Source organism: Budorcas taxicolor, chromosome 5, assembly GCF_023091745.1.
Source record: "Budorcas taxicolor isolate Tak-1 chromosome 5, Takin1.1, whole genome shotgun sequence".
Classification (NCBI taxonomy): Eukaryota; Metazoa; Chordata; class Mammalia; order Artiodactyla; family Bovidae; genus Budorcas; species Budorcas taxicolor.
The window spans coordinates 10929095-10945278 of record NC_068914.1 but is presented as its reverse complement, the minus strand read 5'-3'; the positions used below and the strand labels follow the sequence as shown (position 1 = coordinate 10945278).

Genomic DNA, 16184 nt, shown 5'->3' with positions numbered 1-16184 from the left:
CCTGGGCAGTGGGTTCCAGATCTTGGTGTGGATGCTCTGTGGCCTCTCTTCCTGCAGACACTTCAGTTTCTGGTCCCCTACCCTGCCAGGCGCCGCTGCCCCAGCCTGCCCACCCTCCTCTGCAGTCTCTCTCTCCCTGCTGTCCAGCCTCTTCACCCCGAAGCCACTCAAATTCCCCGCAGGGAATTTGTCAAAGCCAGTTCCAGGGAAAACTAGTCTATGGGATTTTAAAATGTGTTTAGTGGAAAAAGTTGTTTTGCACTCCAGTCACTTTGGGAGAAGCCAGATGCTCTAAGGCCCTTTATGTGCAAATGTGCTTCCTCCTCACCAGTGGCGGTTGGAATATGCAGCTTCTCCCCAGCCTGTCTTACCAGAGGATCCTTCGTCAGGAAGGACCCTTTTCCGCGAAACTCACCCCAGGCAGCCTGATCTGCAGTGTCCTGGCCGCTACACTCCTTTTCCCAGAAGAGGCAGCGTTTCTCCTCTGGTCCCCCGCCTCCTCCTGTGGCACTGCCCACCTGGACACTGCATGTGTGTCCGGTGCCGCTCTGGAGCGGCAACACTCTGTCCATCTGTCCCGAAGCAGTGACCCTATCCCTCTGTCCTCCTGAGCTTTTCAGGACTGGCCTTTGCCTCAAGGACAAATCCCCCCACCCAGCACTCTGGCCGGTGGGTACAGGCCCCTGCCTCAGCCACCCACGTCCTCAAAGGCACCTGGCTCTGAGACGCAGGGTGGTTCCCAGAGGCGCCTGTGTGAGGGTGCTTGGAGGGAGAAAAGTTGAAGGTCTTTAACGTCTAGAGTGGTGGCTTTTAATTCCCCCCACCCCCCTAGCGGATACCGCCTCCTCTCTCTGGCCCTGCTTTCCTCCTGCTTGTGATGGAGATGATAAGACCCACCTGGTCCTGAGCAGAGCTGGGGCCCACGTGCTTGGGGCTGTGCAGAGTGCTTCCTATTCGCTGACTCATTTAACGAACTCAGCAGCCTATGAAGTTGACACCATTGTTATTGCATCCATTTTACAGATGCCTGAGGCACTCAGAGGAGAGCATTTTGCCCCAGGTCACAGAAGCTAGCACTTGAAAGAGCCAGGATTTGAACCCAAGCAGCCTGGTGACCTGATCCACTAAGCTATATTACCCACATAAATGAGGTGATAACAAGGGTTATGTACTAATGTGAGAGTTGGATCATAATGAAGGCTGAGCACCTGAGAATTGATGCTTCCTAATTGTGGTGCTGGAGAAGACTCTTGAGAGTCCCTTGGAAAGCAAGGAGATCAAATCAGTCAATCCTAAAGGAAATCAACCCTGAATATTCATTGGAAGGACTGATGTTGAAACTTTGGCCACCTGATGCAAAGAGCTGACTCATTGGAAAAGACCAAATGCTGGAAAGATTGAAGGCAGGAAGAGAAGGGGATGACGGAGGATAAGGTGGTCTGGATGGCATCACTGACTCAATGGACATGAATTTGAGCAAACTCCAGGAGTTGGTGATGCACAGGGAAAGCTGGAGTGCTGCAGTCCATGGGTCACAAAGAGTCGGACAGGACTGAGCAACTGAACAAGAAGGGTCAAATGAGGTTATGACACCAGGGTTTTGTAAACTATAGAGTTCTTTGCACAGAGTGTCAAGTCAGCACTTGGTTTTGGAGTGCTTGGTGTAAATCCTTGTCTCTCAGTAGACACTCAGGAAGCGTGTTTTCAGGTTGCTTGTGGGGTACCCAGCTTGTCCCTGAAGGGCCCCAGAGATGAGGCCCCCACTCCCAGCATGAGTTGGGGTGGCTTAGTCCCTGAGTCCCTCACACCCAGAGATTCCCTGAGTGCAGATCTGATGACAAGCAGGGTGATGGACACCAGACCCAGCTGACCCACCCCCTTGCAACCACAGGCTTGGACGTATGGGGTCAGTGTGCCAACATCAGCCCAGCTGGGATGCTAGAAATCCCCAAGGAGCCGTGGGGACTTCACAGGGTTTCTGCAGAAATAAAATCACAGATGCTTCCCACTAGGAGCAGAGCGCTTGCCGCCGTCAGGGTTGGCATGGCTTGCCGCGGTCACCCTGTCCTTCCTTACCCACACCTGGAGACCCCCAAGAGCTCCCTAGGGCAGCTCCCTGTATGAGCTGTCTGGGGCCACAGGTGTGCACTCGGCAGACACCTGCAGGAGGGGCCCGGCTGTGGATGGAGCCGGGAGAGCCGAGACCTCCAGGGCAGCCCAGGCTCCCGAGGGCTGAGTGTGGCCCCAGCCCCACCTCTGACCTGTAGCAGAGGCTCAAGGCTCTGCTGTACCTCCAGCCACACCCCTGCCCGGGGCCTCAGTTTCCTCTTCTGTGAACAATGGGTCTGAGCAGATCCCCAGATCCATTCTAGATCTAAGCCATGAGGACTGGTTTTGTGTTGGTTGGTTGGTTGGTTTTTTACCATCTACCACTTTTAAGTCAAATAAATGCCTGCTTTTTGATTCCTCTGTTCCCCACCTCCCTTTTCTTGAGAAATTTTTAAACAAATCTGACAGCTCATAGCAACTCACTAAAAGAGAAGACATACCCAGTTAGTAATAATAAGAGCCCAGGCTCAGGAGAAACAGCTGCGGCCCTAGACCAGCCCATATTAGTCCTGCATGATAGGGGAGTAACGACCCACCCACGCTGAGCCTTCCTTTTTCTCCTCTGCAAAATAGGCTAATACTGCCCACCAGCTGCTGTGAGGCTGTGACGGATGGAAGGTTGCTTGACATGTGGCTGGTTTGCCTATGTGGTCCAAACGTGGGCTCTCAGCTCGAGAAGAGCCTGGCTCTGACTCCCAGTTTAGGGTAAAGAGGACTAAATCGGGGACTGGGAAATTCACACGCAGATCTCTGCTCATGTCTTGACTGGCTGGTGCCCCTCGGCTAAGCTTTCCCCACTCTGAGCCTCTGTTCACCCTCCTTTTAAAAATGGAGGTGCCCAGGGGTTTTCTTCTCATATGTTGGCACCAAGTGGTTAAGAATGCCTGGGCAGAAGGGTGTGTGGACGATTGGCTGGGTCGTGTGTGGACCCAGTGGAAGAATGCAGTGACTGTTTAGCCAGGCCTGTCAGGGGTGCAGGAGGTAGGGGCAGCATCCTTACGCCACACACCTTCTGCGTGCTGTGTGCTTCTTAAGGGCTCATCTAGTTACACTGACTCTCCCTTGGACCTGCCATTGCCCCACCCCTGTCTGGAGCTCCTGGAGAATGCCAGGCGGGTGGATTTGGAGGCTCGAGGAGCTAGGGTAAGGAAGAGATGGTGGAGAACACCGTTTTGTCCCTAGAACTGGAGCTGTAGGCATCTTCCGGGCATTTACAGCCTTCTATAGGACACCAGCGGGTAGTCAAGGGACCCTGGCTCCACCTCCAGCTTCATCCCACACTATGTCTTCTGAGTTCCCCCAGGGAATTGTTTCTGCCTTCCCCCTTGCCCGCTTCATGGCATCTGAGCCTTGGGAATCACAGGCAAGAGCCTTAAAACAAAGCCAAGTCAGGGCTGCTGCTTGAGCACGGCTGTCCTAGGGAAGGCTTGCGGCCCAAACAGCATCAGGCGGGACCGTGACCCCCTGGCTCTTCAGTGACAGTCACCTTTGTCACAGGCAGAGATGTAGAGAAGCCTGCCACGTTCGCACGGAGAGCATGATGCAGTGAAACCTCATGGGCTGTGTAGCCAGCCTGGGGTTCAAGTCCTGGCACCACCACTGCTTGGTAGTGTGACCCTGGGCAAGTCATTCTACCTCTCTGAGCCTCCGTTTCTTCCTCTATAGTATGGTAATAATAACTGGAACATCACAGCGGAATTCTGGGGCTTAGAGCGAGCTGATGCGCCCAGGGAGCCTAGCGTCCGGCACGGATAAGTCCATTCGTTGCTCAGTTGCCGAGTGGTGTCATTCTCTTGCCACCCCATGGGCTATAGCCCTTGCTCTGCTTCTCTTTGCATTTGGAGGAAACAAAAAGCAGAGGTGGCATAGCCTTGGGGAGGAGAGGAAACCCAGCAACCTGACCCAGGACGAAAGCTGGCCCTCTTTCACCTTTTGCAGAGAAGCTGTCAGTGAAAGCTCACTGAGAGGTCATGGACCTGGAGTGTGGCCAGAGGGTGGTGGGAGGTTTTGACCCCGAGAGTATGACCTGGGCCGGCTAAGGCGTCATGGGCCCCCGGGAGATGAGCACACCTGGGTGCAGCTGGGACTCCCAGGACCGTGCGGGTTGGGACAGTGGGCTGGCACCTTTGTCAGAGCGACACTGACACGTGTTCTCCCAAGTCAGCTATCCTCTCCTCTGGATCAACTCTTATGTCCCGGAACAGGTTGTCAGGTGTACCTACCTGCCCTCCGGAGGGGCCCCTCTGAAACACCCAGGGTGTACATGGTGTTGTCCCACTAACCACCATTGACAGTGGGGGTTCCTGTAGGGGAAGGCGGGTGCTGGGAGACTGGGTCATCAAGAGGAGTGGGTCCACCCTTCCAGCAACCATGCCAAGTCAGAGCATCTGAACTCTGTGGCCAGGAGGTATGCAGCTTTGTCCAGTCCTGGCATAAGGGGCACTCCCCAAATTAAGGAGGGGTCCTGCGTTTGGAAGAGACTGTTGTCCAAATCAGGATTTCCCTTTTCAGAACAATGTGCCCTGCGTGACTTCACTTACTCAGCTCCTCCGCTCAGTGGGAAGGGAGGGGATACATCTTCCTGTTTGAGAGATGAGGGCTTGGGAAGATAAAGGGCCCTCCCACAGCCTCCCTGCCAAGAAGGTCTGGCTCTCAGGCCCACCCCTATCCAGGGACCCCACCAAGAGCAAGGCCACCAGCTGGCCCCAGGGTCTGCTCCAGCGGCCTGGCCACGAATGGGAAGCAGCTGGCCCGGGGCAGCTGCCTGGAGCTGCCTCTTCCCTCTCCCCACTCGTGCCTGCCCCTCCGCCCTCCTCCCTGACTTCCCTGGGCCAGGGCACAAAGTGACCCCGACTAGTTTGCTTCACCATCGCCTTCTTCCTCTGCCTCCAAGCAGCGTGCCTGGAGACCTGCTACACCTCTCTGAGCACCTTTACTTTAAGATGAGGAAGGCATCCAACTATATCAGTGCCTTCTTAACCTCCGTCTCTTTCATACCATTTATATTATGTTTAAAATGGTCCTTTAATCCTTCCAGGTGTGCCATCCCTCCCGTATTTAACCCCATCCCAAATCATAATATCCACAGACTCGCCGATGATCGCTGTTCTAGCCCAGACACTTCACTGTGGAAATGTGAAGTCTTGGTCCACGGACCACCTAAAATCACCCTTGTTCCACTAGCAGTACATGGGTCACTCTCTGGGAGCCCCAGCCTGACTCATCAGAGTCTCCCTGATGAGATCCTCCGATTAGGACCGACTCCTTGCTGAAAACCCATCCATCCATCCATCTGATGAGCATTGCTGGGCACCCACTGAGTACCAGGCCCTAGACTAGGCTAGACTCTGGGAATCCACAATTGGAAGACATCTCAACTGATGGGGAGCCAGATGCAAAGACCTCTCCCTCATCTAGTACCACCAAATCGGGGGTTCGTGAAGGGGCACTGAGGACATAGAAGTGAGTGGCTTTGCTGGGGGAAACCAGCCAAGAGGGTGACCCTCAAACCAGGCCTTGATGGATGGAGGGGGCCAGGCATTGTGGGCTGAGGCACAGAGGTAAAGACCTAGAGGTGTGATCTCCAGAACACGGCCCCAGAGGCGGGCAGCAGCCCCACGTGGAGGATATGGGATCAGCAGGGAGTAGTGGGAGGTGGGGGCCAGACAGGGGCTGACACTGTCACACAGAGGTCACTGCTGAACCCAGGGCCCACAGCATCCACCTCTCTTGGAGTCTGAGAGCTGGTAAACCGGCTGACCAGGATGCATCCCCTGGAACCCCAGGTCTCCCACCACGCTGAGCAGCAGGCGCATCCCAAGCTCCTTGGCCATGACGATGTCTTGGAATGCAGCCTCTGCTCTGCAGACTGTAGGTACAGTCCCCCCTCCCCTGCTGCCGGCCCCGCTCGTCCCAGGGGACCCGAGCTGCAGATGTGCATGGCGATTGAATCGTTTCTGCACACCACTGCTCACACAGCTCCCCTGGGGACCCACCACTTGCTGTGCAAGCTGTCAGGAGATGTGTGTGCTCTGTGCGTCTGGGTCAGCACTCAAGTGTGTGTGTGCACCTATACTTAAGTGTGCAAACGGGGTACATAAGCATGTGTTTGTGCACACAGATGCAGAAGCCTCTCGGCTGAGTTCTTGTTTGTTAAGTGTACCGGTTAACTTGTTGACCTCAAAAGGGGAAAATAAAACAGCCTGATGTTAGTACCCCTGATCCCAGCCCTAGGGAGCTGCCTCCAAGGTTCCAGGGCCGCACTTTCCATGGAGCAGTTTAGAGCAACTCAGTATTTCTAAGGAGGAGCCTAGGAGGGCCATGTGCCTCCTCCAGCATTTTAGACCAGGTGAGAATCTGCCAGGGAGCCAGGAGGTGGCCCAGGTCTCTCCTTAGGCCCAGCAAGGTGGGTTCCAGTCCCACTCATCCTTCTTCCCCTGTGTCCATCCCCTCTCTCCGCCCCTGCCTACGATCCCACCGGGACATGTGGTCCCCAGGCGCCCTTTCCACTCTCCACAGTCTACTCTCCGAGCCGCCCTACTTGCCTGAGGGCAGCAAGCTTTCCTTGAGCTCATCTTCTGTGCTGAGCTCCCCTGAGGCCGGACTCACCTGAACTCCCCTACTAGTGGTGAGTCGTGCGAAATGAAAGCTTGGCCCTTTCAAGCACTCCCCTGTGAGTTGGGAAGCTAACCCAGATGTCACCATTGGAAAACCTACCTACACGCATTTAAGTCAAGTCGAGCATTAGCTTCAAGGAAAAGCATGTCACAGAGAAAGGGGGCGCATCTGAGGTCTGAGGTGACCCTGGAGCAGTGACCAGCCCACCCCTGGAGTTTCCTGGGCCAGCAGGCTCCCCGCAGGCCTGCCTTGAGACAGCCTTTGCAATTCTAGAGTCAAGCCATCTTACACTTGTTGAGATGGCGTTTTCCAAACAGCTGGAGCTCCTGACACCAAAATCCTAAGATGTTGAGTTTGAAGAGCCGCCAGCAGCCAGCTAGGCTTTGTTTTACAGACGGGAAAACCAAGGAGGGTGGCAGAGCTGGGCTGCCTCCAAGCTCCCACACTGACTAGCCTTGCATCCCCCGCAGGCTGGGGGCTGCTCAGACCAGGACAGAGGGCCCGGCACCACAGGGGTGGACCGCCTGAGCCTACTCTCCATTCGGAGGCAAACAGATGGCAGGAAGGGCCAAGGCATGGGTACACCCAGGGCCTGGCCACCAGTGATCTCCAGCTGGGAGGGAGCCTGGCCGCAGTGGGTGCTGGAGTTACAGCCGCCACTGAGGATTTGTAGCGACTGGTAAAGGCTTAGAGGTGTCCAAGCTGGAAGGAGGGAGGCAGCAGCCAAGCCCAGCAGCGCTCCTGTGGTGGAGGGCGACCTCTGCTGGCCGCTGAGCGCTCCCACTTTCCCGCACCGGCCAGCATGCAGGGAGCCCAGCGGCACTGGGATGGCCTTGGAAGCAAGTGGATGGGTGTGAACAGGTTCCAGGGGCACATCTTTCTGGGCTCAGGCACAGTCTTGGGTGGGGACTTTCAGGAGTCTCCGACCTCCAGTCTTGGAGGATTGGAAAGCGGAGGGTTTGAATCAGCCCAACACCATCCCAGCTGTGTGACCCTGGGAAAGTCACTTCATCTCTCTGAACCTTTTAGGATTAAGTGAATTAGCAGTGCACAGGGCCTGGCCTAGTGCCTGAACACAGCAGGTGCAGAACTAATGGGAAATCTCACACTGCCCCTCAGGGAGCCACCGTTTCCATGCCTCCTTCAGCACCCCTCTTCTCCTCGTGTCTGTGATCTCTAGCCTTCTAGGCCTTGGCCCTCTTCCTTCATGGGCCGGCAGCACCAGCCCATCCATTCCGGGTGTTAACAGCCCCAATTTTCCGCCGATCTTGGCGGCTTACAAGTGTCACCTCTCCTGTGAGCGTCTCCTTAATCAACTGGACGTCTTGTTCTTTCATAGATCGAGACATACACGACTTGCAGTTGTCCCTGTGACATGTGGTGTCTCTCCTGTCAACCCTCTGGGTCTCACAGGTGTCCCAGGCCCAGCCATTCATGTCTTGGTTCCTACAACACGGAGCCCTGGCCTGGGAGTAAAGCCCCCTGGGATCTCGCTCTAGCTCAGAGGTGCTGTGTGGCTTTAGACACGCCCCCTGTGGGCCTCAGGCCCCCCAAGAATAATACCAGCTGAACTCGAGGTGGTGGAGGAACTCAAGGCAGCTTTGGTCAGTGACATTCTGAGCATCTTTGAATCCAGGCGCTGTCTCAGATCAGAAAGGCCTCCAGATAGGACAGGGCAAGAGTCAGTGCAGAGACAGACCCAAACTTGGACAGGCTCTCTCCCCTTTATTGTTTGCTTTCCTCAGGGGAAGCCTGTGGCCCCCTGCTTGCGACTCAACAGGGAAGGACAGCCTCTGGCCCCCCAGGTGGCTGTCTTGGTGGGTTTGGTGCCTGCTTGGGGCTTCCCTGGGTGGGCTGGGCCCCCACCCCACGCCCAGGCCCCAGTCATTCTACAGGCACTTATCAAGACCCCGCTAGGTCTCTGACTCTATAAACAAAATGCTGTGCCCATCCTGGGAAAAGTTCCTACCTAGAGACTGTTGCGAGACCACCTAAAGTGAAAGTGAAGTCACTCAGTCGTGTCCGACTTTTTGTGACCCCATGAAGAGCCCCACCAGGCTCTTCTGTCCATGGGATTTTCCAGGCAAGAGTACTGGAGTGGGTTGCCATTTCCTTCTCCAGGAGATCTTCCCGACCCAGGGATTGAACCCGGGTCTCCCGCATTATAGGCAGACACTTTTACCATCTGAGATCCCTCACCAAATTTCCACAGTTCCAATTCCTAACCCCCTGGGCAGTTATCTTCATCAACAGCACCCCCTGCTGGCCACATGGGCCAGCACAGGCCTTTTGTCCTGGTTGGCTGCTGCCTGTGGGCAGGGGGTTGAGGTCTGCACAGGCCTGGGGTTTCCTCTGACTTCCCTTCAGACTCCTCCTTTTTAATGGGGCCCTTTGGCTCAGCACCCCTGCCCTGCTAGCTGTGGAAACAGCAGTCTGTAATTGGGACCCTGGCAACCAGTGTTCGCTCATGCCCTGGGTGGGGGCTGGAAAGGCCCAGCTCTTTGTGTACCATGTGGTGCTTGAGAGACCACCTTCGAGCCTCAGTTTCCTCATCTGTAAAGTGAGGATATAGTAACCATGTCTTTGCCTAGTGCCCAGACCAGCATGTCCTTGACATAAGAAGAGTTCAACAAATAGTCATATAAAAGGTGACGTGGAGTAGATACAGGCTTGGACCAAGAGTTCCATGAGCTCAAGAAAATGATTCCATTTTCACCTCACCATGTTCCATAGAGTTAGCACAGTATAAGATGTTGACAAGTATTTGCTGGGTGAGTTGGAAGCATGCAAGGATGGACAAGTGGAGAATAAAGATGGATGGGGTGGGTGGATGGATGGGTGGACGGATGGGCAGACAAGCATCGAGATGGATAAGTGATGGAGAAGTTGTATATCTGGGTGTGTAAATGTGTGATAGGAAGGACGCTGGCAGAGTGAGGGTAGAGGAGATCAATGTGGGGATGCTACCCCCATTTTTACATTTTTGCTGGAGAGCTACAAGATGAACCCAGCAAACACTGATCAAAGTACAGATGCCCAGATGACCCAGAAACTCCACTTCCAGGAGTGTGTTCTCTAGATTAATTCACACATGATGATGTGGCCGATATAAAACTCTGGCACTGTTTGCAATGAAGAAATCTGGGGATAGTGCAGGCTTCATCTTGGGCTAGAGTGTGAGCCCCTGGAGCAGAAGGGCCTTGTCTAGGGCCTCAGGCCTTAGAACAGCACCTGGCCGGGGTGGATGTTCAGATGGCAGTTGGATAAATGACTCATCAGTGCCTGGGATGCTGTGCAGCCATTAAAAAATGAAAAGGCTCTTTATGTCTTGATGTGGAATACACTTTGAGATATCGTTAAGAGGAAAATAGCAAGGTCCGGAGAGTGTGTGCAGAATGCTATCATTTTATGTGTTTTAAGGGGTGTCAGAGGATAGTACACATAGATATTTGCTTCTCTGAGTCCTTCAGAAGCAGACAGATGACACTGGTTCTCTCCAGAAGGGTCCCTGGGGGCAGGGGACAAGGCCAGCATGACCCTGGACACCTGTGATTTTTGAACCATGCCAATGAGTCGCCTTTTCAAGCACAAATGGAACAATAAGAAGTGCTTGAGAAGAGCTGTGCAGTGAAGAGCTCCTTGGAAGAGGAACAGGGCCTTCTTCCCAAGCCTGCGGTCAGGCAGACCATCAGCTTCCTGAACCAGGGTGGGGGCAGAGAGACAGGACGTGGGAGCAGACAGGCAGACACACAGTCCAGACCACCACTTGCCACGGGAGACCTCAGACCTCAGTTTCCTCATCTGTAAAATGCAGATGATTCTGATCTTACAGAGCGGACATGAGGAGTTGAGGAGAGAATGCAAGGGCCCAGTACACAGCAAGTGCTTGGTGGACGGGACGTTTGGTGACATGGCCAGAGAGGAGAGGCCTTCGGGGGGGCAGGTTTTGGGATAGCAGAGAAGGCCAGGGGTGGGGGAACCTCTGCTGAGTCCCCTGTGTCTGCAGCCAGAAATGCCCCAGGGTTATGAGAGGACAAACAGCCAGTGAGGAGCAGACTTCTGCTGAGGCCTGGGAACCCGGACTCCTGAGCAGGGGGAGGGCCAGAGTTGAACCTCTCTCCATCTGTCTGCCTCTCCTCCATCTCTGCCTTCGCGCTCGTGGCCTCCCTGGAGAAGCCTGGGGGCTCCACGGGCTTTGCGGAACTGGGACCTCGTCACACACATGCTCGCCTGCCCCAGCCCCAGCATCATTCAGGAAGACTGAGCCTGCTGAGTGGGACAGCCCTGTGCCCCGTCCACTCGGCCAGGAGCTGGCAGTCAGAGTCCCGGGCCCGAGTCGGGCGCCCTGTGCCACCCCGGGTAACTCCCTTCCTCTCTCTGAACCTCAGTCTTCTTGTTTGGAAAAGGGAAGTGGTGCTGATGGCTACCTACCCTCTTTCTTTCCTGGGAGAGTAAAGGGGGAACATGAAATGGTGGTTAGTAGACTCCAAGGCATGGGAGACGCGGGGAGGGCACCCACGGCAGGATTGCTGCCTTAAACGACACATGCTCAGTCAGGCTGTCCCACGGGGAGATCTCGGCACACACGTGCACACACAGCCACGGCAAGCGGCCTAAGTCCCGCAGCAAGAACCCAAAGATGGGGCTGCCGTTGCTGCCGTCGCCACCCAACACACGCGTGTGTGTAGACACGCACGGTGGCCATGCCTGCCCAGTGCTCACACGAGCCACCCGTGAGGAACACCCAGGAACACCTCCTGCCCTGAGCCCAGCGCTGAGCCTGGAGAAGGGCTGCGCAGCCACGGGTGTAGCTCTTCCTCCCGGCCCGGGGCTGCCCCGGGGCAGAGGCTGGCGGGCCTGGCACAGCCCTGGTGACACCCACTGTTCTCTGTCTTCACAGGCTGGACGCCGTTCATGGCTCTCGGGTAGAGCCCAGCGAAACGGCCAGAATGAATTCTATGGACAGGCACATCCAACAGACCAACGACCGGCTGCAGTGCATCAAGCAGGTGGGTGTGCAGCCGGGATCCCGCCACCCGCAAGGGCAGGGCACCGAGGCGGGCAGAGCAGAGGGGGCGCTGGTGGGCACTGTGTGGTAAGCGCCTGGGATGCTGGGTGGAGGTGAGGGTCAGCAAGGGCCGACTGCTTGAGGCTCCCCGACCACCCACCTCGTGAGAACTGGCGTGGAACAGTCTCACATTCGAATCACTCCGCTGGGTTCAAATGCCAGCTCCGTCTCATCCCTTCCCTGCCCTTCCCAGCTGTGTGACTTTGAAGCAGTGTCATGCCCTCTCTGGGCTCTGCTGTGCTCTCTGGGTTGTTTTGAGGATGCAATAAAGTGCCTAATGTCTCTCCCAGACCCAAGCTCCCCGCCTGTCTGCTCTAGTGGCTCTTTGTAAAGAAATAGAAAAGGAAAGGTCCTGGAAAATCAATCATCTTACAGAAAAAGAAACCGAGGCACAGAATGGGGAAGAGTTGTCGCCTGAAGTCACAGAATACAGCCCCGCTGGTGCAGGGAGAAGCTCGTCCCCGAGGGTGCAAGTCCCCTCCCCGCCCCCCGCTGCCTGTGCTCACACCAAGCATTAGAGGTGATGTGCCTGCCAGGGCTTCCCAGGTGACTAGTGGTGAGAACCCACCTCCCCATGCAGGAGGCAAAAGAGACGGGTTTGATCCCTGGGTCGGGAAGATCCCCTGGAAGAGGGCATGGCAGCCCACTCTGGTATTCTTGCCTGGAGAATCCCATGGACAGAGGAGCGTGGCGGGATACAACCCATGGGGTCCCACAGAGTCGGACACGACCGAAGCGACTTAGCACGCACACACGCTGTCTGTCTGGATTATTCAGACGTAGGAATCCTTCACAGTGGGCTCAGAAGTCCCCACTTTAAGAAGCCTGGTTGAGCCTGGGCAGGCAGGCGCCCCCCAGTGGTGATCAGGAGTGATGCGCCCTCCCTCTGGGCTCAGCCTCCCTGAAGCCAAAGGCAGCATGTCCGTGCACAGACTCTGGTGATATTTTACTCCAGGAAAGAGGAGATAGAGCGAAGGAGTAGAGGCTTTGACATCAAACAGACCCGAGGCCAAATCCTCACTCCTCCGTGTACCCACAGTGTGATCGCTGAGATCAGGCCTGGCCCTCTGTTTCTCTGAGCCTCAGTTTTCTGTGTCAAGTGGGTCCAGTAAGGCCATCCTCATAGGATGCTCTGAGGACATTACGAGCGGAGCGTGCAGCCTGGCCTGGTGGCAGATGATCTGCTAATTGTGGTGGGGGGCGTTGTCGTTGGTGTCTCAGTGACAGGGATGTCTTAGGGGAGGGGAGTGCTGGGGAGAGGCCCCTGGCTTAGGTGGGCTTAGCTGGCAGTTTAGGGAGCCAGTGTAGGCCTCCAGCCTCAGGACCCCCCAGGGGAGGCAGGGGCAGAGCTCACAGCCCCACCCCCACCCTGCCTGCCCTCCCCGATCCCCAGGGCCCAGTGGAACTGAGGCTAGTCGGCGGGAATGAGGGATATGTGTCCTCTCATTAGCATCAAGCAGAGCAATCTCGGAAGCCTGGGCCCTGGGTCTGCGGAGAGGAAATTGAAGACGACTTGTTACAGATTGAACTCAGCCGAACAGCTCTCCCAAACGCCAATTACGCCTCTGTTCACGGTCACAGAATAGAAACCAGACGATGGGCTCCTCCTCCCCTGCCCGTCCCTCCTCCTCCTTCTCCTCCTCCTCTAGGCTCCATGGGGCTCTCTCCCAGCTCTGCCTTTGACCCAGTTTCTCCCGCCCAGGAGGGATCAGCTGTCAGTGGCTCCACCCCCAGTAATACAGTCAAGCCCCTGTGCCCAAGCCCTCTATGTGCTGCTGGGCAAACAGCTCCCCCTACAACCTACTCACAACTTGACTTTTCTCCCTGCATCTGATTCTCTGCAAGAATCAGGGAGCCCTTTACCCCCTAGGCCACCCAGGGGTCCAGCAGGGGCCAGAGCCCACCCAGGAGCAGCTTCTCCAAGCGTGGCACACAGGCTCAGATTCACCAGTCAGTAAGCCTGAGTCTCCCTTCCACCACTCGCTGGTTTCCTGACCTTGATTAAGTTGCCACTTCATCTCCCATCATCTGTAAATGGGCATCGTGATGCAAGCCCAGCCATTGGGTCCTGGAGCTGCTTAAAAGCCAGGGGTTGCCTCCACTGTCCTCGCCTGACCTACCCCACACACACGTCTGCACGTGCGCACACACACAAACAAACGCACTATATAGCTCTGTGCTTGGGGCAGACTGTGGCTCCTCTGTGAGGGTGAGCAGGCTGTCCAGATGCCTCTGGGCCGTCCAGAGCTCCCTGCGTCCTCCACGCTGCTCCCGCATCTCCAGTCAGACACAGCTCAGCGCTGATGTCTGTCTGCTCCTCAGCTGCCCCAGAGGGCAGCCATGGTGACTGAAGACTGTTGATTCTCAGACATCCCATAGACTGATCAGAAGAGAAAGGTCTGCATGTTCTGAGGATGATGCATGCTTTGGCTGTGCCTCCCTCTGGCTGGTGGAGCTGCGGCTCCCATCGGGGCCTCAGAGCCTCTGACTCTCCACCCTGCCTGACTTACAGCGCAGCCCTCCCTGTCCACCCGCCCTGGTTCTTGCCACTGCTGGCACTTGCCAGCCCCCGAGCACCCAGCCGTCTGTCCGTCTTCTCTCCAGACCTCTGGCTCAGCTGCCTTTCTGCTTTCTCAGCTTCAGGTGCTGGGAGAACGGGTGCCCTCTCTAGGACATGCCCTAAACTGTCCCCACAGGCACATCTGGGCTCCACGTGCAAAGCCATGCCAATCAACTAATTCCTGCACAGCAGGCTCCCCGAACCTCAGGTGCTCTTTTGAGTCTCTGCACTTCCCCTTCCTGAGCCCTGGTGCTCCCTGGGCACCCAGTTACCGCTCCCATCCTGCTCTTTCTCCCTTAAGCTATGAGCCCCGCAGGGTGTGCATCAGGTCTCCCTCCAGCCTGAGTTCCTCAGGGGCAGAGGATGAGCTGTATTCATCATACGGCAGCAGAGTCCAGGCCAGGGTGGGGCCTAAATAGGTTGGGGAAGAATGAGGCTGGGGTGGATACTCACAGATCAGTAGCTAAGGGATGGATGGATGGATAGATGGGTGGACACAGAGATAGGCAGTTAGGTGAGTGGATGGTGGGTGGATATAAATGATGGATGGATAAAGAAATGAGGAACGAATGGATAAGTGGGTGGTTGGATAAACTCTGGATGGAATGAAAGATAAGTAGGCAGATGAATGGATGGACGAGTGATGGATAAAGTAGAGAATGGATGAATGGGTAGGTGAACACGTGGATGGATGCATGGATGAACTGATTCATTTTGGGATGGATGGATGGGTAGATGGATGGATGGGTCATTTGAGTCACAGATGAATTGATAAGATGCATTCATCACTTCATCTGGGCACTGGTATCCCCAGCTCCTGCTCCAAGAGACTCAGTGGCCAGTGGATATAGCCCAGGAAGGTCTTCTGAGGAATTACAGAGATGACCTGGATTCCTGGTGTGTGTCGGGGGTGGGTATTAGTATCCAGTAACAGCCGCAGCCAGGGAGGACTCTGTGTGTGATTCACATCTGTACTCCCTTCCCCAGATCATGAAAGGGTGGCCAAGCTCACCCCACCCAGTCCTGGCCCCTCCAGGTACCACTGGGGACCTAGTCTGAAGCTACCTGATTGCTGGTCTGCTCTGGACACATAGCATGCCTTGGACAGCTAACTGCTCACAAACCATTTCTGCATGGGCCTGGCCTCATGCCAGTTTGGGGGGTTCTGGAGATGAAGGGGGCACTAACTCTTTTCTGGGGGAGCTTGTAGGAGAAACGAGAAGCCATAGAGAGGTCCTAGTGTACCAAGCAATAGCAGTCTTGCCTGACACCTGCTCTGTAATGGGAATGCCGTTACGGATGTTGTTTCTACGCCTTGCAGAGCCCTGCATGCTGTCCCCACCCCATTTTGCAGAAGAGAGATCTGAATCTCAAGAATACATCCAGGGCTATGAGGCTCAGTGGCTGAGATGGGGTCCTCTTCATTTCACTGCATCCCTTGGCCACCTCAGAGTCTCTAAATGGACGACAGAAGCACAGAGGGGGTGGAGGTTTGGCCAAGGCCACCCAGCCACTGGGCAGTAGCTACCAAATGGGATGCCTGAGGTCTTTTGTACCAATGAGTTGCACCCACGAGTCACCTCCCATAGCCCAAACCAAAGACCTCATGAGCTGGCTAGGGTGAGAGTGGAGAAGCTCAGAGGTGGGCTGGCCAGATATGGAAGTCTGGTTGCTTGGGGCCAAAGCAAAACTGGACCCATGAGACTGGTCTTGGAGACCCCTTGCAGGCCTAAAGCCCCAAAAAGGGATGTCAAAGATGGGATGCTGTGGGTGGGCAACTCTGAGAGCACCATGCGGTGGTTGCTGACCCTGTTAATTGGGTGTGACATC

At 55.7% G+C, this 16184-nt stretch overlaps 1 protein-coding gene across 5 annotated transcripts in view; it reads left to right on the top strand.

Moving 5' to 3' along the window:
• The window catches only part of ZMIZ1 (zinc finger MIZ-type containing 1), a 220203-nt gene that overhangs the window by 97633 nt on the left and 106386 nt on the right, over positions 1-16184 (top strand). For all 5 annotated transcript variants that reach the window (XM_052639370.1, XM_052639371.1, XM_052639372.1 and 2 more), the window contains one exon: positions 11627-11735. In XM_052639370.1, the coding sequence (XP_052495330.1) occupies positions 11676-11735 (60 nt within the window). In that variant the 5' untranslated portion in view covers positions 11627-11675. The remainder of the gene's footprint in view (positions 1-11626; positions 11736-16184) is intronic.